Below are 26,701 nucleotides of genomic sequence, written 5' to 3' on the forward strand. Positions count from 1 at the left end.
TCCTCTTATTTAAAAACTAGAGATTAAACATAACTGATAACCAATTTCTGAAAAAGCTTAATGTCATCACCAAATAGAAAAGTACTTTGAACCTAGTGAGGGGAAAAAAACATCATGCCTTATATTTTTCCCTTTTTCTTTTCTTTCTTTTTTTTTTTTCTTTTGACACAGAGTCTTGCTGTGTCGCCCAGGCTGGAGTGCAATGGCGCCATCTCGGCTCACTGCAAACTCTGCCCCACTGGATTCACACCATTCTCCTGCCTCAGCCCCCGAGTAGCTGGGACTACAGGCTCCCGCCACCACACCTGGCTAATTTTTTGTATTTTTAGTAAAGATGGGGTTTCACCGTGTTAGCCAGGATGGTCTCCATCTCCTAACCTTGTGATCTGCCCACCTCAGCCTCCCAAAGTGCTGGGATTACAGGCGTGAGCCACCGCGCCCGGCCTAATTTTTTTGTATTTTTAGTTGAGACAGGGTTTCACCATGTTGGCCAGGCTGGTCTTGAACTCTGGACCTCAGGTGATCCGCCTGCCTTGGCCTCCCAAAGTACTGGGATTGCAGGAGTGAGCCATTGCGCCTGGCCATTAGCTTACATTTTATTGCTAGGATTTATTAATAAAAGGATAATCCACATGGAATATGTGTTCTAGACATAGTAGCTGGGAACTGCTGTGAACAGCTTAAGCCAATTCTTTTAAATTGTTGGATATATATCAGTGCATATGGGCAGTCTTATTAAATGTACACCAAATCAAAGGCCACTTCTGCCTCCAAGCTGATATATTAGATGATTCTCGTATCCACGCACTGGTATGTGATTCCTCAACTCTTCCTAAAGTACGTATGGTGGAAGAATTAGTTTGGAATGCGTAGAAAGTTTTTATATGTATTTTTAAAAATGTGTCTAAGGCCTAAAATTCTCAGAACAAAGGAGGGTGACAGCCTGGCAAGGCATTCTTCCACATAGCTGTTCTTTAATATCTTCCTACAGAAAGTTTTTGTTATGCCAAACATGGATGATGTTTATATCACTATAATGCACTCAGCCATGGACCCTCGCTCCACTTCCTGCCTCCTGAAAGACCCACCTGTGGAGGCTGCTGATCAGCCATGATGGGTGATGTCAGATGTTCCCCGTATTGTGACATCCAGCTGGACGCGTGGGGTTCTTGGCCGCCATCTGTACTGTAGCACTGGCCTCTGTGCCACAGCTACTCTTTCTTAAAGGACTGCTTCTGCCCTCTGCCTGCCAGTGCCCATTCCACTGTGAGGTGTCATTCCCCGCAGCCAGTGACAATTGTCTGGATTGCCTGCTGCAAAGCTTTGATTTGGCAAAGGAGACCACGGAAGAATCATGCTGGATCCAGAAGTTACAGGTGACCCACACCATGGCTTTTAAGTCTACCCAGTTTTGTGGCAGCAAATGAGCACAGTAAGAGCAAAGCTGAACAACTTGCCTCCTCTACTCCTCCAAAGCTTTTCTTCAGGCAGCCAGTGCACAGTGGGACTTTTTCACTTCTACACTTTGTATGCAGCCTTCCACACTTCCAGAGAATGTCAGTGTGCAATGTGTCTGGAGGGTGGGGAGAGGAATTCTGTGAGCCTTTTCATTTCGGTGACAGAAGAGATGGGCAGAGCAACTTACTTTTTTTCACATTAAATTGTGCATTTGGGAAGCAAGTAGCCATAGAACATACACACACAATAACACGCTATCAGCTTGGGTCAGGACAGTGGAACTTATGTGAACATCAGGCAAAGCCATGAGATCAAACCATCCCAAGCCTTTTACCAATGAGGTACAACCACCTGGCTGCTAGCTAATCTTGAATGTTTTCCTGAGACAGGAGCATATGTGAAAACATCAAACACTGCACAGAATGACAGGATGGGTCCTCTCATACAGATGGGTGGGGCCAGAAAGCCAGAACCACAACTTTTCCATCTGGCATTTCCTGTATCCTCCAGGTTTTATATGGGAATCGAAAGTTTGTTAATCTGATTGGGAGAGTTCCACGGGCAGATTTCTTCCTGAAGGCCAAAACGGAGAACTGCTCTCTTAAATTATTTCAAGAGTCAAGACCAAAAGTTTGCTCAGCATCACACTACATCTCAAAATTAATGTTGCCAACTTAATTTTGTGCATTTGTGTCAGAATGCTTAGTTTACAAGGTTGGGGGCTCTCTTATTGTATAATTTGCTTCAAGAAGTAAACCTAATACCATTTTTTATTGTTTAAAGTTGCATTCAACCTCAAAATTACCTAGGGTAACTTTTGATAACTTACATCTGTGGACAAAGCTAATAGTGGTTTTTTAAACAGCACCTTGCCTGAACATACTTTAAAGAAATTAATATATTGAAAACATGTTTGAATCCTTGATTATTTTAATTGCACCATTAAAACATTTGACTTAAATTGTTTGACCATTCCAGTTGGTGTACTGTTGATTTTTCATTGTGTAGGCCAATCTGCCTGTCACAGTCTGCGTGTCCTGGTCACTGGTCTTTATAATTGTTGTGCAATAACTAAAGGCTAAGGACTAGATGCACTATCGTGTAAAGAGATTACACATGACTGTACCATGTTGCACTTAATCAAATAGTATGTGGGGATTTAAAATCGCTTGCATTGTTTCACAAAATAAATATCTCATGTCAAATACTAGATAAGCATCTAAGTCATTTCTACTGAATCCTGTTCAGATAGGGGCACAAGTGAGTACGGAGCACTGGGACCCTCACCTGGCAATGGCAGCTTTCACTTAACTGGTTTGGATCACTGCCCAGTCCTAAGGCTGCAAAGCCATCCTCACATCCCTTCAAATTATGTGCCATTATCTTCAGCCTACATTTAAAGAATCCAGTGAAAGTTCGTAACTGAGGGGGTAGGGCAGTGGTGCTCCTGGGCTGCAGTTTACACCCTTCATCGTCTAGTTATCTTCATTCGGGACACCTTCATTCATCGAATGCCCATGTAGTGAGCACATACGTGCATCCTTGCCCACCACTGCTGCCTTGTACTCAGAACTGATGCACATTTCACTGGAGCCCTTGTGCAAGATCTTTTACCAACCATAGAATCTGGACTGTAACTAGGTGTCTATGTTGTCCCCAACTATATATAAAATCTAATTCATCTTCACAACCACCCTATAATTTTGAACTGTTTAGGAGTGACAGATTAACCTGCCCTAAGCTTTAGTCCCATGCTTGTCACACATAGTCCTGCATGGTGGGTGGTTGTAAACAGGTCGATTACCCCTTTAGTCAGGAGTTAACTCATGCAGTTCCACACTGAATCCGTTTATGTCAAGGACACAGCAGCCCTGCAGACGCCATTCCAAGCTGCCTTCAACTAAATCTGCGCGTCTGATGGCAGACAGGACAGTTGGGACTTATGTCGAACTCATGGCAAAGGCACAGCGCGCGCGATGCACTCGGGGAGGGCTGGGGAACGCATGGGAGCACAGAGGGGCACTCACTACGCAGCAGTCCGCGTATCCCCGTCAGCCACCGTCCCCCTCACACACCATTCCAGTCTTGGTATTACGGGTTGAGGCCTGTCGTGGCAAAATCCCTGGAAAATTGCCCAGCCTAGCAGCCGGACAGTCAGGTTACTTATTGTCGCTCGCGGTTAAAAGGGCCGCCCGCGGGGGGCCAAGCGGCCCCAGTTATGCGCAAGCACATGCTCTAGCGCTGCAGATTGACCCCCGGCGCCACGAGGAGGCTCGGCGGGGGCTCAAAGACAGCGCGTCGCCAACGACACACACCGACACCAGGGTTGGGTTCAAACCACTTTATTGAGGGGAATGGGGTGGCAAAGCAGCAAGGACGATAAGACCCGACGTCATCGGCTGGGAGCTACAAGAAAAGGAGAGTGATGGATGAGCCGGTGTGCGCTCGCCCGCCCGCCGGCCCCCTCCCTGCTTCGCTCGGCCGGCTCAGACTCCAGTTCGCATCACCCGCGTCAGCAGTCTAACACGTGCTTTAATTGGAATGTCATCACAGCAGGCCGGCCTCCCCCGCCTCGCTGCTCCCGGGCCCCGAGCCCTGGTGCCCACCCAGCCAGACGGCCCGCCTGGCAAACAACCTCACCTCCCGGAATCTGCAGGCGGTGAAAGGCTGGGGAATGGCGATGGCTTTCTCTTAAAGGAGCCGACCAGAGCTGGTGGGCGGGCTTTACTGCCCCTAACCAATAGCAAGTTCAACTTGCGAGCACGTGCAGTAAAGTTGTCTGGTGATTGGTAGTCCTTGCTGAATCCTCCAGAGGATAGATGGATCACATACCAACCATAGAGATGGGAGCCGCTCAGTCTCAAATCGTTTGCGTTTCAGCGTCTCGATCGCCACCTGCTAATGAGCGCATTTCTGTGCCGTCCGCAAAAGAAAACTTTACCAAGAGCAGGGGACGAGTGATGCCTAACTTGGATGACATGTTCTGTGCCAGGAGCTAGGATAGGAGTTGAGAATGTAAAGTTGAAAACTGCCCCCGAGTGCAAAGTAACCTGTTGTGGTAGAAAGAGCTTGTATTGAAAGTGGACCGAAATGCACCACATCCTGACTTTGTGATGCGTTCGCTCTGGGACCTTGCTCAGTTAACCTTTCTGAGCTTCAATTTCTGGAAATTAGGAAATACCCGGCTCCCCGCCCCCCCGCGCACACACACCGCGGGGGAAAAAAGAAAAGTTGTAAGGATTAGGTGAATTAATTCCAATTGCCTGGCACGTACTAAGTGGTAAGCAAAGGTTTTCAAAGGGCAGGGTGATGTGGAAAACTTCCTGGGACTGCAAAACGTTAATAAATACTAAAATAGAGCTATGAACAGCCTACTGTAGAAGCCGAAAGGACAGAAAGGACAGAAACTTTGGGAAAGTTTCGCAGAGTTGATTGAACCCATTCACTGGAAATGCAGGTGGCTGAATGAGAGTTTGCTTAACTGGGTGGGGACACAGTACACCAGCAGTCACAGTCGCTGGTTATCTTTATTGCCCCCCTGTTTTCCTTGGAAATTCTTTTCCTTTTTTTCCTCTTAATACGGAACATTTATTGTTTTGTGTGTGTGTGTGTGATAGTGAAACCATTTCACCTTATGAGTTTGTAGTTGAATGGGCTCTTATATTCATTATTTTCTATATAGATTTTAAATTGAAACAATTCCTCTTTGGCCGGGAGTTGACTCACGCCTGTAATCCCAGCACTCTGGGAGACCAAGGCGGATGGATCACCTGGGGTCAGGAGTTCAAGAACAGCCTGGCCAACATGGCGAAACCCCGTCTCCACTAAAAATACAAAAATTAGCTGGGCGAAGTGGTGGGCGCCTGTAATCCCAGCTACTCGGGAGGCTGAGGCAGGAGAATCGCTTGAACCTGGCAGGCGGAGGTTGCAGTGAGCTGAGATCACGCCATTGCACTCTAACCTGAGCAACAGAGCAAGACTCCGTCTCAAAAAAAATCCTCTTTAATCCAAAGCAATAATGACTTTGACAAGTGTTTAGTACCCTCTAGATTATTTATTTTTGTTGCTGTTTTAACTTTTGTTATTCAACATTTGTTACATTATAGTACAGTTTCTGCGTTGGGCAGTGTATGAAAGTTTTCTTTGTGATCTAAAATATCAGTTTTTATAAGTGTTCCACAGATTGTGGAAATGAAGATGTTTCACTATCAGGTACAAATATGGTATAAAATATTTATTTATTAATTCAACCTTAGTTGTGTTGTAATTACTTGGTCCACAGCTCTATTTTGTGTATTATGTACTTGCTTGGAAGTTGGCTGTTGGCTTTGATTGTGATGTGTTAAATGCCTCAAATACCAAATACCAATGAGGATGTGGAGCAACAGAAGCTTTGCTCCATTACTTTTTTTGTTTTGTCTTGTTTTGTTTTTTGAGACAGTCACACTCTGTCGCCCAGGCTGGAGTGCAGTGGCACAATCTTGGCTCACTGCAACCTCCACCTCCTAACTTCAGGCGATTCTCCTGCCTCAGCCTCCCGAGTAGCTGGAATTACAGGTGTGCACAATCACGTCCAGCTAATTTTTGTATTTTTAGTAGAAACAGGGTTTTACCATATTGGCCAGGCTGGTCTCGAACTCCTGACCTCATGATTCTCCCACCTCGGCCTCCCAAAGTGCTGGGATTACAGGCATAAGCCACCGCGCCCGGCCTGCTTTCTTTTCTTTTCTTTTCTCTTTTCTTTTCTTTTTTCTTTTTCTGAGACAGTCTGGCTCTGTCGCCCAGGCTGGAGTGTAGTGGCAGTATCTCGGCTCACTGCAACCTCTGCCACCTGGGTTCAAGCGATTCTCCTGCCTTGGCCTCCCTAGTAGCTGGGACTACAGGCACGGACCACCATGCCTGACTAATTTTTGTGTTTTTGGTAGAGACGGGGTTTCACCATGTTGGCCAGGCTGGTCTTGAACGCCTGACCTCAAGTGATCCACCTGCCTCGGCCTCCCAAAGTGGGGATTACAAGCGTGAGCCAACGTGCCCAGACTGCTTTTTTATTTTCTTGACAGTCTTTCAAAGAGGAGACGTTTTTAATTTTGATGAAAATCTAATTTATCAAATTTTTTATAGGTAGTGCTTCTGGTTTCATATCTAAGAAATCTTGGCCTAATACAGATTTTTCTTTTATATGGTTTCTTCTAGAAGTTTAATTTTATTTAATTATTTAATTAAATTTAATTTTTGAGACAAAGTCTCGCTCTGTCACCAGACTGGAGTGCAGTGGCGCGACCTCAGCTCACTACAACCTCTGTCTCCTGGGTTCAAGTGATTCTCCTGCCTCAGCCTCCCAACTAGCTGGGATTACAGGTGCATGCCACCATGCCCGGCTAATTTTTGTATTTTTGGTAGAGACAGGGTTTCACCATGTTAGCCAGGATGGTCTCAATCTCATGTTACGCCCACCTCGGCCTCCCAAAGTGCTGGGATTACAGGCGTGAGCCACTGCGCTCGTTCTTCTAGAAGTTTTATAGTGTTTGCTCTCGCATTCAGGTCTATTATCTTTTTCAAGTTAATTTTTGTGTCCAGTGTAAGACAAGAGTTAGGTTCATTTGTTTGTGTATGGATATTCACTTGTTCCAGCACCATTTGTTGAAGAGAATATCCTTTCACTTAAATTACCTTGTCATGTTTGTCAAAAAAAAAAAAAAAAAAAAAAAATTGACCATATATGAGTTGGTTTGTTTCTAAACAGTATCTTCTTTTGCACTGTTATCTATCCTTATGCCAATACTATACCCTTAATTACTGTTGCTTTATAGTACGTCTTAAAATCAGATATACAAGATCTCTAACTTTGTCCTTTCTCAAAATTATTTTGGCTATTTTAGGTTGTTTGTATTTCCAGAAACATTTTAGAATCCACTTGTCAATTTCTACAAAAGACCTGTTGGAATTTTGCCTGAAATTGTATTGAATCTGTAGGTCAATTTGGGAATAACTGACATCTTAACAACACTCAGTCTTTCATCCCATGAATACAGTCTATTTCTTCATTTATTTTAAGTCTTATTCATTTCCCTCAGCAATGTCGTAGTTTTCATTGTACAATCTTGCATATATTTTGTGAAATTTATCCCTCAGGATTTCATTTATAATGCTATTATGAATGACACTATTTTCATTCTTTTTTTTTAGTCAAGCTTCTGAGATGAGAGATACTATTTTTAAATTTCAATTTCTAAGAGTTCATTTTTGGTATGTAGAAATGCAATTTATATTAATTTAAATCTAATTTTACTAAAATTATTTTAATAAAATTTTGTAATTTTGTAAATTTTTGTAAATTGATTCCATCTTCTACAGGGTGGGTACAATCAAGGGTGAACTTGAGAACTGGCTTCTATTTTTTGCCGCACCTCATCACAAGCTTTTTCTCAGGTGCCCTGGAAGCAGTTGAGGCAGAAAAGGCCCATGGGTTATTTAGAAGAATTATGTTTAATTTCCAAATAGCAACCGGGCATGGTGGCTCATGCCTGTCATCCCAGCACTTTGGGAGGCCGAGGTGGGCGGACCACAAGGTCAGGAGTTCGACACGAGCCTGGCCAATATGGTGAAACCCCATCTCTACTAAAAATACAAAAAATTAGCAGAGCATGGTGACAGACACCTGTAATCCCAGCTACTCGGGAGGCTGAGACAGAAGAATCGCATGAACCCAGAAGGCAGAGGCTGCAGTGAGCCCAGATCGTGCCACTGCACTCCAGCCTGGGTGATAAAGCGAGACTCTGTCTCAAACAAACAAACAAACAAACAAAAATAGCCTGGGCATGGTGGCTCACGCCTGTAATCCCAGCACTTTTGAGAGGCCTAGGCAAGTGAATCCGGAGGTTAGGAGTTCAAAATCTGCCTGGCCAAGATGGTGAAACCCATCTCTACTAAAAATACAAACATTAGCTGAGTGTGGTGGCGGGTGCCTGTAATTCCACTACTCAGGAGGCTGAAGCAGAGAATTGCTTGAACCTGGGAGGTGGAGGTTGCAGTGAGCTGAGATCGCACCACTGCACTTCAGCCTGGTCAACAGAGCGAGACTCAGTCTCAAAAAATAAACAGAAATTAAAAATAGAATTTTCTAGTTCTAATGTTTTACTAATATCAATAGATATTAGAATTTTCTAGTTTCTAATGTTTTACTAGTATCAATAGAATGTTTTACTAATATCTAGTTTAATTCTGTTGTGGTCAGAGAATATGCTCTGTACAATTTCAGTCCTTTTAATTATTTTGTGTATTAACTTCTTTATTACTGCATAACAAATTAATTACCCTGGAGCCTGGTGTGGTTTAAAACAACAGGCATTTATTATCTCACGGCTTCTGTGAGTCAGAAATTGGGGAGCACCTTAGTGCTGTGATTCTGGCTTAGGGTCTGTTGTGAGGCTGTAATGAGGATGTCACCCAGGTCTGTAGGCTTGTCTGGAGCATCTACTTCCAGCCTCATTCAGATGCTGTTGGTAAGAGGCCCCCATCCCTCACCCTGCGGGCCTCGCCTTCACACCACTTGTGACATGGCAGTTGGCCAGTGTCCTGCAGAGTAAGTGCTCCTGCGAGATGGGGAGGATGGGAACACGATCTGTGATGTCTTTTATAATCCATCTTGGAAGGGGCATCATCACTTCCCACATTCTGTTGGTCACTTAGACCATCTCTGGTACCATGTGGGCAAGGACTACACCAGGGCATGACCACCAGGAGTTAGGGCTTTGGGGGAGCCATCTCAGAGGCTGGCTATCATATTGAGACTTATTTTATTGCCCAGCATATGGTCTATCTTGCACTTGAAAAGAAATTTTCATTTCGAATATATTTGTTTATTTAAGACAGAGTCTTACTCCATTGCCCAGGCTGGAGTGCAATGAAGCAATCTCAGCTCACTGCAACTTCTGCCTCCTGGGTTCAAGCAATTCTCATGCCTCAGCCTCCTAAGTAGCTGGGATTATTACAGGCATGCACCACCACGCCCAGCTAATTTTTTTTTTTTTTTTTTTGTATTTTTAGTAAAGACAGGATTTTACCATGTTGGCCAAGCTGGTCTTGAACTCCTGACCTCAAGTGATCCACCCACCTCGGACTCCCCAAGTGCTGGGATTACAGGCATGAGCCACTGCACCTGGCCTGTATTTTTAAAGCTTTATTATTTATTTTTATTTTATTTTTGAGACAGGGTCTCACTCTGTCACCCAGGCTGGAGTGGAGTGCAGTGGTGCAATCATGGCTCACTGCAACTTCGACCTCCTGGACTCGAGAGATCCCTGGGCCTCAGCCTCCTGAGTATCTGGGACTACAGGTGTGCACTACCACGCCCGGCTAAGTTTTTAAATTTTATTTTAGAGATAGAGTCTCATTATGCTGGTCACTCTGGTCTTGAACTCCCAGTCTCAGGCAATCCTTCCACCTCTGCCTTCCAAAGTGTTGGGATTACAGGTGTGAGCCACTGTGGCACCCTCGTTTTCTTTTCTTTCTTTCTTTCTTTTTTAATTGGGCAACACTTCATTCCATAAAATAGAATAAGTGTTTCCAGAATGTGTATTCTTTTGTTGTTGGGTATAATGTTTTGTAAGTGTAAAGGAGATCAAGGTAGTTGATAGTGTTATTGGAATCTCAATGGAGCCTGGCGATTTTGCCATCCAGGGGACATTTGGCAATATCTGGAGACACTTTTGGTTTTCACAACTAGGAGGGATGCCACTGACACCTATTAGGTGGTGTTATGGGTTGTGTCCTCCAAAAGGAAATGCTGAAGCCGGCCAGGCGTGGTGGCTCATGCTTGTAATCTCAGCACTTTGGGAAGCCGAGGCAGGAGAATTGCTTGAGGCTAGGATTTCAAGACCAGCCTGGGCAATAAGCAAGACCCCGATCTCTACAAAAAAATTTAAAAAGTTAGCCAGCCACAGTGATTTGTGCCTGTAGTCCCAGCTGCTCAGGAGGCTGAGGCAGGAGGATGGCTTGAACCCAGGAGTTGGAGGCTGCAGTGAGCCATGATCGTGCCACTGCACTCAACCCTGGGTAACAGAGTGAAACTGTGTGTCAAAAAAAAAAAGTTGTAACCCTAACCCCCATCACCTGTGAAAGTGACCTTATTTGGAAACAGGGTCTTTATAGATATAATCAAGGTGAGTTCATAGGATGGGCCCTAATCCAATTTGATTGGTGTTCTTATAAGAAGCGGGAAATTTGGACACAGAGACACCTGAGGAGAAAACAGTCATTTGAGGACAGAGGTAGAGATTGGAGTTAGTCTGCATAAGCCAAGGATACCTGGGGCTCCCAGAACCTGGAAGACGCATAGAAGGACCCTTCTCTAGAGGATTCGGAGACAGCGTGGCCCTGCCAACACTTTTATCTCAGACTTAGCCCAAAAACTGTGAAAGAATAAATTTCTGTTGTTTTAGATCCACCCAGTTTGCAGTACTTTGATATGGCAGCCCTAGGTAACTCATACAGATAAAGACCAGGGATACTGCTAAACATTCATATATGCATGTGTTTGTTTGTTTGTTTCTTTATTTTTGTAGAGACGAGGTTTCACCATGTTGCCTAGGCTGGTCTCAAACTCCTGGACTCAAGCGATTCCCTCTCCTCGGCCTCGCAAAGTGCTAGGATTACAGGCGTGTTGCTAAACATTCCATAATGCACAAGACAGCCCCCCACAACAAAGACTGAGCTGGGACAAGTACAAATAAAATTAAAAACTTGTCAGGCACGGTGGCTCATGCCTGTAATCCCAGCACTTTGGGAGGCTGAGGTGGGCGGATCCCCTGAGGTCAGGAGTTCAAGAACAGCCTGGTCAACATGGCGAAACCGCATCTCTACTAAAAATACAAAAATTAGCCGGGCATGGTGGCGCACCTATAGTCCCAGCTACTCAGGAGGCTGAGGCAGAAAAATCACTTGAACCCAGGAGGCAGAGGTCGCAGTGAGCCGAGATCACGCCACTGCACACCAGCCTGGGCGACAGAGTGAGACTCCATCTCAAATAAATACATACATACATACATACATACATAAAACTTAAATTATCTGGCCAAAAATGTCAGTAACACAGAGGCTGAAAATCTTGCCTTATAATTTAGTGTTTGCCTACTTATCCTATCAGTAAATGAGTGTTGAAATCTAATCTAATTGTGGGTTTATTTTTTTCACCCATCAGTTACTTCAATTTTTGCTTCATGTATTTTCGAACTGTTTTTAGGTGTTTACACGTTTAGGATCGCTATGTTTTGTTCATGAATAGACTCTTTTATCATTGTGAAATGCCGCTTTTTATCTCTGGTAACATTCCTTGTATTAAAGTCAGTTTGGCCAATGTCAGTATAACCTTTCCAACTTTATCATTTTCACAAGGTCTATCTTATTTTTCTCCATCTTTTCACTTTTAGCCGACCTATGCCTTTGTATCTGAAGCTTAATTTTTGTAGTCATCATATAATGGTCTTGATTTTTTTTCAGCTTGGTCAGTTTCAGCCTTTTACTTGGCCTGTATAGACCATTTACATTTTTATAATAGCTTTATTGAAGAATAATTTACGTACCATACAATGAACTCATTTAGGTTAAAAATTCAGACTGGGCACTGTAGCTCATGGCTGTAATCCCAGCACTTTGAGAGGCCAAGGTGGGAGGATCGCTTGAGCCCAGGAGTTGGAAACAAACCGGGGCAACATAGTGAGACCTCATCTCTACAAATAATAATACAAAAAAATTAGCCAGGCACGGTGGCGGGGCACCTGTAGTCCCAGCTACTCGGAAGGCTGAAGCAGGAGAATTGCTTGAGCCCAGGAGGGTGAGGCTGTAATGAGCCATGATCATTGTGTTCATAGAGAGCACCACTGCACTCTAGCCTGGGCAACGAAGTGAAACTTCGTCTCAAAGAAAATAAATAAAGTACGAATTCAATGGCTTTGGTGTATTAATGGAGTTATGCAGCCATCACTGCAATCGACTTCAAAATATTTTCATTAACCCAAAAAGAAATCCACACTTCTTTATCATCACTCTCCAGTCCTCCCCATCTGCTAAGCAACCACTCGTCTACTTTCTATCTTTCTAGATTTGGACATTTATATACACAGAATGGTACAACATGTGGTCTTTTGTGACTGGCTTCTTTCGCTAAGCATAATGTCCTCAAGGTTCATCCCTATTAGAGCATGTATCAATACTCCACTGCTTTTCGGTTGTCAAATATTCCACTAAATAGATAATGCCGTATTTTGTTGTTCCATTTCGGTTGATGGACACTTGGGTTGGTTCCACTTTTTGACTATTATGAACCATGCTGCCATGAACATTTGTGCACAGGTTTTTGTATGGGTGTGTATTTTCATTTCTTTTGGGGAAGTATTTGCTTTTTAATTGGGAAGGTTCCCTCATTTTTTTTTTGTAATTTACTATGCTGACTATGTTTTGTTTCATTTTGTTTCATCTTCTGTAGTAATTTGTAATCAAGCCACTTTTTAAAATTTTCTAAGTTCTCTCTAGTGCTGTTAGTAAATAATATGTAAAATTACGTAATTTTACATATATATATAAATTATATATCTAATTTCAGAATGCTTTTTATTTTAATAGAAAACATAAAGTAACTAACCAGCTCACACAACTTGAAAACCCAGAGGAACCACAGCGGGGTGCAGTGACTCACACCTGTAATCCCAGCATTTTGGGAGACTGAAGTGGGCAGATCACTTGAGGTCAGGAGTTTGAGACCAGCCTGACCAACATGGTGGAATCCCATCTCTACTAAACACACAAATTAGCTGGGCATGGTGGCATACACCTGTAGTCCCAGCTACTTGGGAGGTTAAGGCACGAGAATCACTTGAACCCAGGAGGCAGAGGTTGCAGCGAGATGAGATTGTGCCATTTCACTCCAGCCACGGTGACAGAGCAAGACTCCATCTAAGAAAACAAACAAACAAAAAAACCAAGGAGCCAGACTCCAGGCAACACTTGCACCGTGGCCCCACTCAGCCACCGTGCTAACAGCATCATCCTAAGGGAAGACCCAGCAGCTCCTGGGCTCCCTGCTCCCTCACATGCATTCCCCCTGAAGGTTTTTCATGTCATGGGCTTCACCCTGAACCGATTACTGTGGAAAGGGCCTGCATGAAGTTACTCAGCGCTTTCCTTTCCCCAGGCCTTTGTTCAGATCCTCCTTGTCCCCCTAGAATGTCCTTTCCAGTCAAATCTGACAGATGGCACATTCCAGACATCACTTCTTCCGTGAAGCCCTCCCTGCTCTATCCATTCACCACCTTCCTTCGTGATCTCTCTCAATGACCAAAGTTCTGTTTCTCTAAGTTTATTCACTCCCTCTTGTGCTTTTCACAGTTAATCTTTATTATTATTATTATTTTTTAGATGAAGTTTTGCTCTTGTCGCCCAGGCTAGAGTGCAATGGCGCGATCTTGGCTCACTGCAACCTCCGCCTCCTGGGGTTCAAGTGATTCTCCTGCCTCAGTCTCCCAAGTAGCTGGGACTAAAGGCGTCTGCCACCATGCCTGGATAATTTTTGTATTTTTAACAGAAACAGGGTTTCACCATGTTGGCCAGGCTGATCTCAGACTCCTGACCTCAGGTGATCTGCCTGCGTTGGTCTACCAAAGTGCTGGGATCACAAGCGTGTGCCACTATGCCCGGCCTTCATGGTCAGTCTTGTACCTTGGTTATTTCTGTGCATGTCCTGTATCAACCTGCAAATTCTCTAATATTCCTTTATGGCACTAATCCTTAGTACTTGGAAGCCTTCAGTGATTTTTGTTGAATGAATGAACGGTAGTTATCCATGCAGAGGTCAAAGATGAAGTCATCTGCAAAATGAAGCTGACTACATTATGGCTAAAGTCCCTTTCTGCTCTAAAATTTGATATATAAAATATGTTAAATGAGTCCTCCTAGGGAGAAAGGAAAGAGAGAATAGATGAATAGATAAGGTCTGCATATTAAGCCTCAGGCAACGTACTAGCTGGCCACAGGGCTTCATGCCTGTAATCCCAGCACTTTTTTTTTTTTTTTTGAGACATAGTCTCACTCTGTCACCCAGGCCGGAGTGCAGTGACAGGATCTTGGCTCACTGCAATCTCTGCCTCCGGGGTTCAAGTGATTCTCCTGCCTCAGCCTCCCAAGTAGCTGGGACTACAGGCACATGCCACCACGACTAGCTAATTTTTGTATTTTTAGTAGAGACAAGGTTTCACCATATTGTCCAGGCTGGTCTCAAACTCCTGACCTCGTGATCCACCCACCTTGGCCTCCCAAAGTGCTGGAATTACAGGCGTGAGCCACCGCGCCGGGCCAAATCCCAGCACCCTGGGAGGCTGAGGCAGGCTGATTGCTTGAGCTCATGAGTTTGAGACCAGCCTGGGCAACAAAGTGAGACCCACTCCCCTGGCCTGTGCAAAAAATACAAAAATTAGCTGGGTGTGGTGGTGCGTGTCTGTGGTCCCAGCTACTTCGGAGGCTGAGATGAGAGGATGGTATGCCCCTGGGGGTTTTAGCCTGGGAGGTAGAGGTGGCAGTGAGCCTAGATCACGCCACTGCACTCTAGCCTGGGCAATAGACCCAGACCCTGACTCAAACCCTGTCCCTACCCCCGGCCCTCCCCCCGCCAAAAAAAACAAAACACAGAATCTGGAAGGAGGGGAAAAAAAAGCAGAGACACAGGAGGAAAGCCAGAAAATGGTAATATCCAAGGAGGAAAAGTTCCAGAGGAAAGAACCCTTAATATACCTGAATTGAAAAGAAGCCCAGTGAGGGGGGTGGGGGTGGGGGAACAAACCCAGGAATTAGGTCCAATGGGATTTTAAAAGGGGAAGAATGTTTACGAGGTGCTGGAGAGAAGTTTCCAGAGAGTTCTGTGGAATGAAGCCAGACCTCAGGGGATTAGGACGGCCTGGCCAGTGAGGAAGTGGAGGTACTGTGAGAGATGGCCATTTCCATCTTGGTGCTGCCTTGGCCCTTTGAGAATATTAATGTACTGTAAACTGGGGACACCAGAAACTTTCTGTGGCCGCGTATAGACTTGGCACAAGTGGGTGTGAAATATAACACCCAGAGACAAGTGAACAAATAACCAGTCAGGATTAGCCTAAGCTACCCCACAGGGTAGAACCTGGGAGTGCAGTGGTGAGTGACGGGTGCCAGGTAGCGGGGGAGGGGCCTTGTCTCTTAAAATTAAATAACGTCCACTACATCAGGCAAAGGTCATGGTCTTAGAGTAAAGATAAGACAAGATAATACCATAAAGCACGTAGTTGCATATTTCCAAACAGCAAACAGCCAATAAAAAAAAAAAAAGAAATAATCAGTTTTTACTCCTTATGGTATAATGTGAAAAAAAATAAATAATCAGTTTTGCAACCTAAGATGTGTGTAGTGAGTGAGATTCTGTGGTAAAGGGAAGTTCTTAGAATGAGTGTCACAATCTTTTCAAATCCAGTCATCCTAGAACAGGAAGAGCCAAAGTCCTATTTACCTAAAAACCAAAGTGCTCACGGTGAGAACAACTTTTAAAATGTCCCTTAAACTTGAGGGGAGGACGGAGATAAGAATTTAGCTTGCTATCAGAGACTCTTGATTCATTGTTGTTTGTTTGTTTTTGTTTGTTTGTTCATTTTGAGACAGGGTCTTGCTCTGCTGCCCAGGCTGGAGTGCAGTGGTGTGATCACAGCTCACTGCAGCCTCCACGTCTCAGACTCAAGTGATCCTCTCACCTCAGCTTCCAGAGTAGCTGGGACTACAGGTGTGCACCACCGCACAAGGTGTCACTATGTTGCCCAGACTGGTTTCAAACTCTTAGGCTCAAGATATCTGCCACCTCAGCCTTCCAAAGTGCTGGGATTATAGGTGTAAGTCACAGTGCCTGGCCCCTTTATTGTTGTATTAATATTTATCCCATAACTACTCCACACACGCTGTAAGTTCAGTTCTAGAAGCAACAGCAGCGATATCACTAAAAAAAAAAACAAAACAAAAAAAACTGACTTGATTTATTCTAAGATACCGTTCCTTTGAAATGTTACTGGAGTTTTCAACCATGACCTTTCTTTCTGGTTTTACTAGATTTTTCTTTCAAGTCTCCTCCTTCAAAGGTATCTATCCTCTCACTAGCTATCTGCAAATCAACCTCACAAACACTTTTAAATGAGATTTTAAAGGGTTTTAAACACAAATGAGACAGGCACAAACTCCTTTTTGGGTCATAATTTATTCCACTAGAGGGCGACATTTGCTAAACTAAAAGGGATTCATGGCTGCAGGGATCAAGGCTGGACATCAAGATTGAACTGGAGCCCTGGATCTTGACTGCCTTCAGTGCACAGTGGAAACTGTAAAACGCACAGGTATCTGGGCTCTGCCCCTGGACATTGTGAATCAGTCAGGGAAAAGGGTACAAGAAATTATTGGAAATTGGTTTTTTATTTCTTTTTTTTTTTTTTTTTTTGAGATGCAGTCTCACTCTGTCGCCCAGGCTGCAGTGCAGTGGTGCAGTCTCAGCTCACTGCAACCTCTGCCTCCCGGGTTCAAGCGATTTTTCTGCCTCAGCCTCCCGAGCAGCTGGGACTACAGGCGCACACCGCCACGCCTGGCTAATTTTTGTATTTTTAGTTGAGACGGGGTTTCACCATGTTGCTCAGGCTGGTCTTGATCTCCTGACCTCGTGATCCACCCACCTTGTCCTCCCAAAGTGCTGAGATTACAGGTGTGAGCCACCACGCCCAGCTTTTTATTTCTATTTTTTGGAGACAGGGTCTTGCTCTGTCGCCCAGGCTGGAGTGCCATGGCACGATCAAAGCTCACTGCAGCCTTGACCTCCCGGGCTCAAGCCATCCTCCCGCCTCAGCTTCCCAAGTCACTGGAACTACAGGTGTGAACCACCATGCCTGACTAATTTTTTGTTTTTTTTCTTTTACAGAAACAGTGTCTCATTAAGTTCCCCAGGCTGGTCTTGCTCTCAAGCAATCCTCCTGCCTCGGCCTTCCAAAGTGCTGGGATTACAGGCGTGAGCCACCATGCCTGGCCTGGAAATCTATTTTTTGTTTGTTTGTTTGTGTGTGTGGGTTTTTTTGTTTGTTTTGTTTTTGTTTTTGTTTTTTGTTTTTGTTTTTTTTTTTGCTCTCCAAGTTTGGGAACCAGTGGTTTAAAGAGAGGTTAAGTGAAAATAAGATTTTCTCCCACCTCCCCATAGTCAGGTCCTGCTGCAGTTCTTTGTTGAATCTGATGTATATATGTTTTTTACACTGGTGGAAAAGGGGACTTATCTTTACACTAAGACCATGACCTTTGCTTTATTCAGTGGATGCTATTTAATGTGACTTGCAGAAAGGTCATTTATGCCCATTTTCAGGTCTTTTATACAGGCAGGTCCACTTCAAAGGCACCCTACAAAATATTCCATTTCTGTTTGTGTTTATCAGTGCTGCCAGCTTTTACTTTATCTTAAGCAAAAAGCTGCCTAAAGAAGTATTTGACTGTGGAGCAAGATTATGGGCAATGCCACCATAAATAAAACCAGTGCTTATCAGTCTGGATTGCCATGCAAGTGGAGAAGTGCATGAAGTATGTGGACGATGCATAAGAAATTCAGAGAACGGGGCTGGGTACGGTGGCTCACGCCTGTAATCCCAGCACTTTAGGAGGCTGGGGCGGGCAGATCATGAGGTCAGGAGTTCGAGACCAGGCTGGCCAACATGGTGAAACCCTGTCTCTACTAAAAATACAAAAATTAGCCGGGCGTGGTGGTGGGCGCCTGTAATCCAGCTACTTGGGAGTCTCAGGCAGGAGAATCGCTTGAAACTGAAAGGGCAGAGGTTGCAGTGAGCCAAGATCATGCCACTACACTCCAGCCTGGGCAAAAGAGTGAAATTCCATCTCAAAAAAAAAGAAAAAAGAAATTCACAGAACATGTAACAGTGCAATTAAGCCCTGGGGATTTAGTCCAACTGAGTGTAAAATAAATAATACCTACCTGGCCAGGCTTCTTGGAACAGATTTTTTTTTTTCTTTCTAAGATCTTTAAAACTGATTTATGAGTGAAATTGAGGTCAGCATTCCCCTTTGTGTTTCATCTGCTGATGTTACAGGGTCACAGTGACATTTTGAATTGTAAAAGGGCTGCCAGAGTTACAGTACAGCGAATTTTTCCCTCGTAGACTTACTCTGAGAAAAAGTACCGGCGGGGGGATGTGAAAGTGACATTTTTCAGTCACGCTTCTCTTTTAAGTTAAGTATACAGGGTCTAACAGATGCTGTTGTCAGCTGGCAAACTGGACAGGTAATCATTAAAGAGGTCCTCCCAAGCCAGGTGTCATGGGGCACACCTGTAGTCCCAGCTACTGGGAGGATCTCTTGAGCCCAGGAGTTCAAGAGCAGCCTGGGCAACATAGTGAGACCTCATCTCTAGAAAGAAAAGATAAAAGGTCAAGAAATAAAGAGCTCCTCCCAGTTTCAGGGCTGTAGGCCTCTCTGGACACCCAGCTACACTGCTCAGGAGTGCTGGGTCTCTCAGTACATCTCTCTGCCAATCCCAAACCTCTGTTTGCACTTAGACATGCAGGTAATGCTTTTCAAAATGTTTCTACTGTTTTCACAGTTGCCAAGATTCTTCCCACTCTTACAGAGATGCGTTGGAGTCTCCAGCATGCGGTAGGGATTAGTCCCTTCATTGTAATCTAGGCCTAGGGGGTTAGGAATGGGGAGTTCTATTTGCAGGATTTGGACATACTATCATTTTGTTCTGTTTTAGTTGGATAAGACTGACCACAATGCACACAGACTGGACATTTGGCCAGTCCCCCACTACTACTGTGTTGTTTTGTCTAGAATTGCTTATTCTTTTCCTTCAAATTCGAAAAATCTTAGGCTCTCATATGAGCAAGTCAGGAAAAATTAGAGAATGTCATAGCCCTGTTTTCTTTTTCCCCTAGGATAAGTTAGATAACTTTCCTTGGGCTCCAAATCTCAGTTTACTCTCTTTCCTTGCAAAAGACGTGTCCTCCCTCCCTCCCCATGTCCCTCTCAGTGGAGGCCAGTGCCAGTGACCAAAAAGCTGTCGAGCTCTTTAACTCTAATTAGTAGTCCACACCCTCACACAGACCTTGCAGGAGGCCTCAACCCACTCACTCCCTCCAACGAGTTGTGACGCAGGCCATCTCAAACTTCACATCCACACGTGTCACATCAACGCACGTGACACAAGTGGCCGAATTGGTTTCCTCCTTATAATTTTTGGTGAGTGACTTGGCCGTGGTTCATTCCAAACGGAACTGATGGCTGTTGGATGTGACTTGAGGGGAATTCCTGAGGGCAAGGAAAAGGAAGAAAGAGGCCCTGGAGGAGACGAGGCACAGCTGGAGAACCCTAGGGCTGTGAACACTACGACTGCCCCGCGGGGCAGCTGCGCCGTGTTTGCTGGAAGCCTCCGGTAGCTGCTGAAACCTTCGCTCCAGAGGTCGCCTCAGTAAACCTCGCCGATGAGTCCACCACGGCGGAAAGACGAAAAGGGGGCTTCTAGGCACCCGGGACCGCCCGTGTCCCGCCCTTCTCCCCGATGAAGTCTGACGCGGCAGGTCCCTTGGCAGGGTTAATGGGACCACCTGGTGGGGCATTGCCGGTCTTTCCCAGCCACAGACAAGCTTCGCGCCTCGATCACCCAGCGCCCCCAGACGCTGGATGCCGAGGCCTGGTCCTTCATAGCCGCCGCCGCCGCCTCAGGAGCGAGGCCAGCCAGATGCCAGCACCGCCTTCGGCCCCGCCCCGAGCCAGCCCCTCCCACATCCCCTCCCGGGACACGCCCTCTGCCCGCCCTCATCCCCGCCCCCATCTCCGCCCCGAACACGCCCCTGGGTTGTCCCCGCCCCGTCCCCGCCCCCAACCCCGCCCCGACCGGAAGAAGTCGAGGCACCCGGCGCTTATAGGGCCGGGAATGGGGGTGCCGCCGTCGCCTAGTCAGCTCTGCGTCCGCTGAGGCTAGGTCGCCGCCTCGCTGTCGTCGCGGCGCCCCCGCCCCGTCCTCTGTCCGTACCGCCCCCGGAGTCAGGGCCGAGTCCTCGCCATGCCGGCCCGGCGGCTGCTGCTGCTACTGACGCTGCTGCTGCCCGGCCTCGGGGTGAGTGACCGGGGAGCGTGGGGTGGAGGACAGCTCGCGACGGCCGGGTCGGGGCCGGGGCAGCGTCGCGCCGGCCGTCGGGGCTGGAGTCCGAGCTGGGAGCGCGGCGGCGGCCAGAGGCCCCGTGCGCCCCTCGGAGGGAGGCTCGGGCCGGGCGTAGGAGGCGGCGCCGGGCCGGGAGAGCTTCCCTGACTGGAGTCGCGGCCCCACCGAGGTGTCGGCCGCCCGAAGAGCCTCCCAAGCCAGCGCGGCTGTCACGGGCAGCGGCTCCCCGGACCCCGCAAGCTCGGGCGCAACTTCGTGGCGCCCTGGACGGCACCTGGGGGTCCCAGAGGGCCCCGGCCTGAGGAGGCCGCCCACCTGCGGGACCCTCCTCCTCGCGGGTGGGCGCCGGCGCTGCCTGGCGGGGGCCGCGGGAGGAGCCGAAAGGGCGCTGGGATCCAGGGGAAGGGTCTGTCCTGCGCTTCGAATCCGTGTTTGAACTTTTTAAAAATTCGAAAACTTTGGGGAACGAATGCAACAGGGAGTAAGGACTCTCACCCGAGAGCTGGCTTCTGCCACTTGCCCTGCCGGTTTCTTGGTGCTGGGAGGCTCCAGGCTTCCTTCTGTGCACCGAGACTTCCTTGAGCAAGTGGAGCTGTGGGAAGTGCACTCTTGGAAGATCCCGCATGGGTTCGAGGTGAGGCCGCTTCAGAAGCTCAAATGAAAGACTGTCTCCTCGTGGGAGAGCACCTGGGGTCATCAGAAATGTCTTTTCGTCTTTTTCTGGAGGAGACGAATGATAGGGCCTGGTTTACATTCATTTAACTATTTATGACCTTCACTCAGCTGTGGATTTGGAGACATTTTGTGGGAGACTTGGCTTTTTTTTTTTTTTTTTTTTCCTGGTTGGAAGAACCTAAATTAGCGAGTGTTTTTCACAAAATGTATTGTTCAGGATGTGAGCGTGGCAAATGTGTCCGTGTTCTGTTTAATGACCTCTTTAAACGTACTGTGTACTCTTTAATAGGGATATCATGTACCAAGTGTTCCAGTAGAACACTGACATGTGTGTGCCTGCGTGCCAGCCACCGCGTGAACTCTTTGGAGGTTTTGCATTTTAGGTAAATAACTGTCTGTACTCTTGGAGTAACAAGAATTTGGAAACAGACGAAGTAAATAAATAAGGTTACCTTTTTCAAATTGGGGTTTTTGTTTTTGTTTTTTTTAAATAAAGGAAAATTTGTAGACTCTTTATAATAGAACTTGTGGAAGTTAAGTTTTTCTTTAAAATAAAAACCCCACTTCTACAACTAAGGTCAGGTTTTAAACTTGAGCATCTCACTTTGGATTGGTAACTACTGCCTGGCATCTGTTCACAAATGAGGGTGTAAGTAGAATGACCAAATGTTAGACATGGAATTCGATCATTTCATATCGTCAAGGGATAAGTGTATATGATTTCCTTTGCCACATCTTTCCTTTTGCTACTTTTTCACTGGATTCTAGTGTTTGGTTATTGAATAACTTAGGCTAAAGAGCCAAAAATAACGATTTAGCTTTAGTTGGAACTATAGTTTCAGTTCGTGTAAATATTTCCAATTTGTATTTAGATATCCAAACTTCTCAGAGTTCATGATAAAATATTCTAGACCCTTATGAAAAGGTTATAGTTTAGTGTAACTACTATTTAGGTGAAAGTTCAGGCTGGGTGCCGTGGCTCACGCCTGTAATCCCAGCACTTTGGAAGGCTGAGGTGGGTGGATCATTTGAGGTCAGGAGTTCGAGACCAGCCTGGCCAGCATGGTGAAACCTTGTCTCTACTAAAAATACAAAATAAATAAATAAATAAGTAAAATGAAAATTAGCCAGGCTAATGCGTGGGTAGCACAGGCCAGTAATCCCAACTACTGGGGAGGCTAAGGTAGGAGAAGCACCCGTACCCGGGAGATGGAGGTTGCAGAGATCGAGCCACCGTGCTGCAGCCTGGGAGACAGAGCAAGACTGTCTCAAAAAAGAAAAAAAAAAAAAAAAAGGTCAGAATTTCACTCCTAGAATTTTCTCCCAAGAGTTTTCATCCCCAAACATAGTAAGAATTATTATTTTAAAATTGTGAATGAAACTCATAGCAAAGTTTACAGTTAAACCAGGCAACAGTGATGTGCAGAATGCAGTGGGTATAAAATCAGACAAACCTGAGTTCTAACTGGTCACTTGCTAGCTGTGCCCTAGGCATATTCTTTTAATACTACTTCTTCTTTTTCTTTCTTTTTTGATATGGAGTTTCTCCGCTCTTGTTGCCCAGGCTGGAGTGCAATGGTGTGGTCTCGGCTCACTGCAACCTCCGCCTCCTGGGTTCAAGTGATTCTCCTGCCTCAGCCTCCCAAGTAGCTGAGATGACAGGTGCCTGCCACCGCACCCAGCTAATTTTTGTATTTTTAGTAGAGACGCGGTTTCACCCCGTTGGCCAGGCTGGTCTGGAACTCCTGACCTCAAGTGATCTACCCACCTTGGCCTCCCAAAGTGCTGGGATTACAGGCGTGAGCCACCGCGCCCGGCCATGATTTTACTTCTTAGAGACTCCTTCCTGATAGGTGAAATTGGGACAGCTAACATGTAAAGAAGGCACCACCTTCACACGTGCTTAATAGATAATAAATGTAAATTCTCTTTACCCTCCAAAGATGCTTTTTACTCTACGTCATCATTTTTTGAATGTTATACTATGCCTCTGCAAGAAATAGTTTTTGATGTTTCTTTTTGATGGATGGAGTAACTGTTGCATTGGAGGCAATACTGTGATTTTCTTTCAGTGTGTGTCTGTTTGAGCCAGACATTGACTCATTATGAGTTGAGACTTTAGGCTACCAGATCCAAAACACAATAACATTGGCATTATTAAGCACTTGAGGCTGTCTTTTGTTAATCCAGAATGTGCTTATTTAGTCAGTGAGTTTCTCCTTTCCTCCTAGACCTATATCTGCTCCTAGAGTTGGTTAGTGTTACATCATCACTGTCAGCAGTCTTCATTTTATGGTGTTTAGGTGCCACATCTCTCGGTTATCAAAGAGATCAGTACAATGTGAGGCAAAGTACCTTTTTATAAAAAGCTATAATATATCAAATTTCTTTCATTTAGCCAACATTTTGGTTTTAGAGGGAGGTTTTTAAAAAGTCACCGAGAACTGAGGATCATATGTGTACAGAAACACTGTAATCTGATAGATGAGTCTTAACTAGCAATGTCTTTGCTTATCATTTATTCTGACAGTGATCACCTGCATTCATTATCCTAATAGGCGATATCAAGTGTTTATACTGAGGCCACAAGTAGAATGTTTCATTGAGTTTGTTATCAGGGCTGCTGATCATGAAATTAAACTGTAGTTGGGCACATGTGTATTGTTTCATTAACTTGCCTGCCTACTCAGCCTTCTGCAGTAATGTAGCTTCTCAGAGCACGGGAGAAAAATGTATCTGAGAGTTATTCGAGAGAGAGTTCAACAATAGACCATGTTTCCGAGCATAAATCCAGTGAACCACATAAAAATTTCTTCGTGTCTGGATGGAATAGTGTCATTTGCATGGGTCTGAGGGTTTCATTATTTGCCTGCCCCAGATTTGGACTCCATTTTTCAGGTGAAAGAATCCTTGGATAACTGTTTCATTTTCATAGGAAACCTCTTTGGTTTCGGGATCCAAAGTAATATGTAGGTTTTATAATCAAATGTTCTCCCTAAAGAGATGACATAGGGGAGAAAAGCCTAATGTATCATCTTAATGGATTCAGTTTTTATTATGCACAAACTCTGGGCTTGTAACCTAGGAATATGATTAGAGTGTGATGCTGGCTTAAAAAATAGGACTGGTGAATCACAGTTTGTGAATAATAAACATACTGGTTGGAAATATTTCCCAGAAGCAGTTTTTTTTTTTTTTTTTTTTTTCCCGTCTATCTTTACCTATATCCCATGTTTGGTTTCAAACTTCCCTGCCTTAGAGCAACACAGCTGGTTTTAGACAGTCTCTATATCACTATCTTATGATCTTTGCTCATGTACAAACATACAGCAAATACAACAGTATACAAATATGATGTGATCTATTTTTGTTCACTTTTTCCCCACAGAACGTCTTCTCTAACCCGATAGGAAATGTTCTGAGTACACCATCACATTTATCATTTTAGTAGCACCTCAGTAAACCATCATCCGTGTGAAAAACATTGAGCTTCTCAGCCGGGCGTGGTGGCTTGCACCTGTAATCCCGGCACTTTAGGAGGCCAAGGCTGGTGAATCATTTGAGGTCAGGCGTTGGAGACCAGCCTGGCCAACATGGCAAAACCCCATCTCTACTAAAAATACAAAAATTAGCTGGGCACGGTGGCATGCACCTGTAATCCCAGCTACTCAGGAGGCCGAGGCAGGATAATTGCTTGAACCTGGGAGGTAGAGGTTGCAGTGAGCTGAGATCGCACCACTGCACTGCAGCCTGGGCAACAGAGCAAGACTCTGTCTCAAAAACAAAAAACCTTGAGCTTCTGTGCTCAGCCATGGGTTGGGGACTGGGGTTGTAACTGATCAGGGTTGATGCGGTAATAAGCCGAGCTTTGCCTGCCAGTCATCTTGCTGTGGCCATAGGGATCATAAGGAAAGGGGTATTTTCATTTTTTCATTTTTTCAATTATTTTGAGTTTGGTGTTTTCTGTATGATAACAGGGGAAGTTGTTGTTGTTGTTGTTTTTTGAGGCATTGTCTCAAAGTAATCATATTCATTGTAGAAAGAAAGGATAGATAAGCCTAAATTAAAAAATAAAAAACAAGCCTTCTATTATCTTATTTTCCAAATATTACGTCTATGTAGATTTTTAACAATTTTATTGAGATATAATTCACCTATCATCACAATTCACTCATTTAAAGTGTACAATTCAGTGGGTTTTAGTATATTCCCAGAATTCTGCAGTCATCACCACGGTCCATTTTAGAACATTTTCATCATCCCAGAAATAAATTTCATACCTATTAGCTGTTACACACCATTTCCCCCCAAACCTCCTAGTCCTTGGCAACCACAAATCTACTTTCTGTCTATAAATTTGCCTATTCTGGACATCTTTATATAAGATATAAATGGAATCATACATTATGTGGTCTTTTGTAACTGGCCTCTTTAACTTACCATCATGTTCTCAAGGTTCATCCATGTTGTATAGTAGCATGTGTCAGTACTTTGTTCCTTTTTATTGCTGAATAATATTCCATTATATGAATATACCACATTTTATTTATCCATTGTATTAGTCCATTTTCATGCTGCTGATAAAGACATACCCGAGACTGGGCAATTGACAAAAGAAATAGGTTTAATGGACTTACAGTCCCACGTGGCTGGGGAGGCCTCACAATCATGAAAGAAATTGATGGCAGCAGGCAAAGAGAGAGCTTGTGCAGGGAGCCTCCCTTTTTTTTTTTTTTTTTTTTTTTTTTTTTGAGACGGAGTCTCGCTCTGTCGCCCGGGCTGGAGTGCAGTGGCCGGATCTCAGCTCACTGCAAGCTCCGCCTCCCGGGTTTACGCCATTCTCCTGCCTCAGCCTCCCAAGTAGCTGGGACTACAGGCACCCGTCACCTCGCCTGGCTAGTTTTTTGTATTTTTTTAGTAGAGACGGGGTTTCACTGTGTTAGCCAGGATGGTCTCGATCTCCTGACCTCGTGATCCGCCCGTCTCGGCCTCCCAAAGTGCTGGGATTACAGGCTTGAGCCACCGTGCCCAGCCGAGCCTCCCATTTTTAATACCATCAGATCTCGCGAGACTTATTCACTATCACAAGAACAGCACGGGAAAGACCCACCCCCATGATTCAGTTATCTCCCACTGGCTGCCTCCAACAGCACATGGGAATAATGGGAGCTACAAAATGAGATTTGGGTGGGGACACAGAGCCAAACCATATCATCCATCCATTGAGGGACATTTAGATTGTTTCTGCTTTGGGACCATTAATAATTCTGCCATGAACATTCGTGTACAAATTTTTGAGTGGGCATTTATTTTCACTCTTCTTGGGCATGTATCTAGGAATGAGATTGCTGGGTCATATGGTAACTT

The 26,701-nt window shown here is 45.1% G+C and overlaps 2 protein-coding genes, 1 long non-coding RNA gene and 2 other non-coding genes across 8 annotated transcripts in view; 2 read left to right on the forward strand and 3 right to left on the reverse strand.

Annotated features, from left to right (window-relative positions):
* TEX2 (testis expressed 2) overlaps positions 1-3,579 on the forward strand; it is a 114,489-nt gene extending 110,910 nt beyond the window's left edge. For all 3 annotated transcript variants that reach the window (XM_008012102.3, XM_008012104.3, XM_008012103.3), the window contains exon 12: positions 992-3,579. In XM_008012102.3, coding sequence (XP_008010293.1) covers positions 992-1,114 — 123 coding nt within the window. In that variant the 3' untranslated portion in view covers positions 1,115-3,579. The remainder of the gene's footprint in view (positions 1-991) is intronic.
* Positions 2,371-4,462, reverse strand: LOC103243203 (uncharacterized). Its single transcript, XR_501033.3, has 2 exons — positions 4,099-4,462; positions 2,371-3,864 (listed from the first exon to the last, which is right to left on the reverse strand). It is a non-coding gene; the product is annotated as an uncharacterized lncRNA (long non-coding RNA).
* On the reverse strand, positions 3,623-3,755 carry LOC119622228 (small nucleolar RNA SNORA76). Its single transcript, XR_005238898.1, has one exon. It is a non-coding gene; the product is annotated as a small nucleolar RNA SNORA76 (small nucleolar RNA).
* LOC119622219 (small nucleolar RNA SNORD104) lies at positions 3,943-4,012 on the reverse strand. The gene has a single exon (XR_005238890.1). It is a non-coding gene; the product is annotated as a small nucleolar RNA SNORD104 (small nucleolar RNA).
* Positions 4,463-20,406: 15,944 nt separating the features above from the next.
* ERN1 (endoplasmic reticulum to nucleus signaling 1) overlaps positions 20,407-26,701 on the forward strand; it is a 91,193-nt gene continuing 84,898 nt past the window's right edge. For both annotated transcript variants that reach the window (XM_008012106.3, XM_037993524.2), the window contains exon 1: positions 20,407-20,614. In XM_008012106.3, the coding sequence (XP_008010297.2) occupies positions 20,561-20,614 (54 nt within the window). In that variant the 5' untranslated portion in view covers positions 20,407-20,560. The remainder of the gene's footprint in view (positions 20,615-26,701) is intronic.

Source organism: Chlorocebus sabaeus, chromosome 16, assembly GCF_047675955.1.
Source record: "Chlorocebus sabaeus isolate Y175 chromosome 16, mChlSab1.0.hap1, whole genome shotgun sequence".
Lineage (NCBI taxonomy): Eukaryota > Metazoa > Chordata > Mammalia > Primates > Cercopithecidae > Chlorocebus > Chlorocebus sabaeus.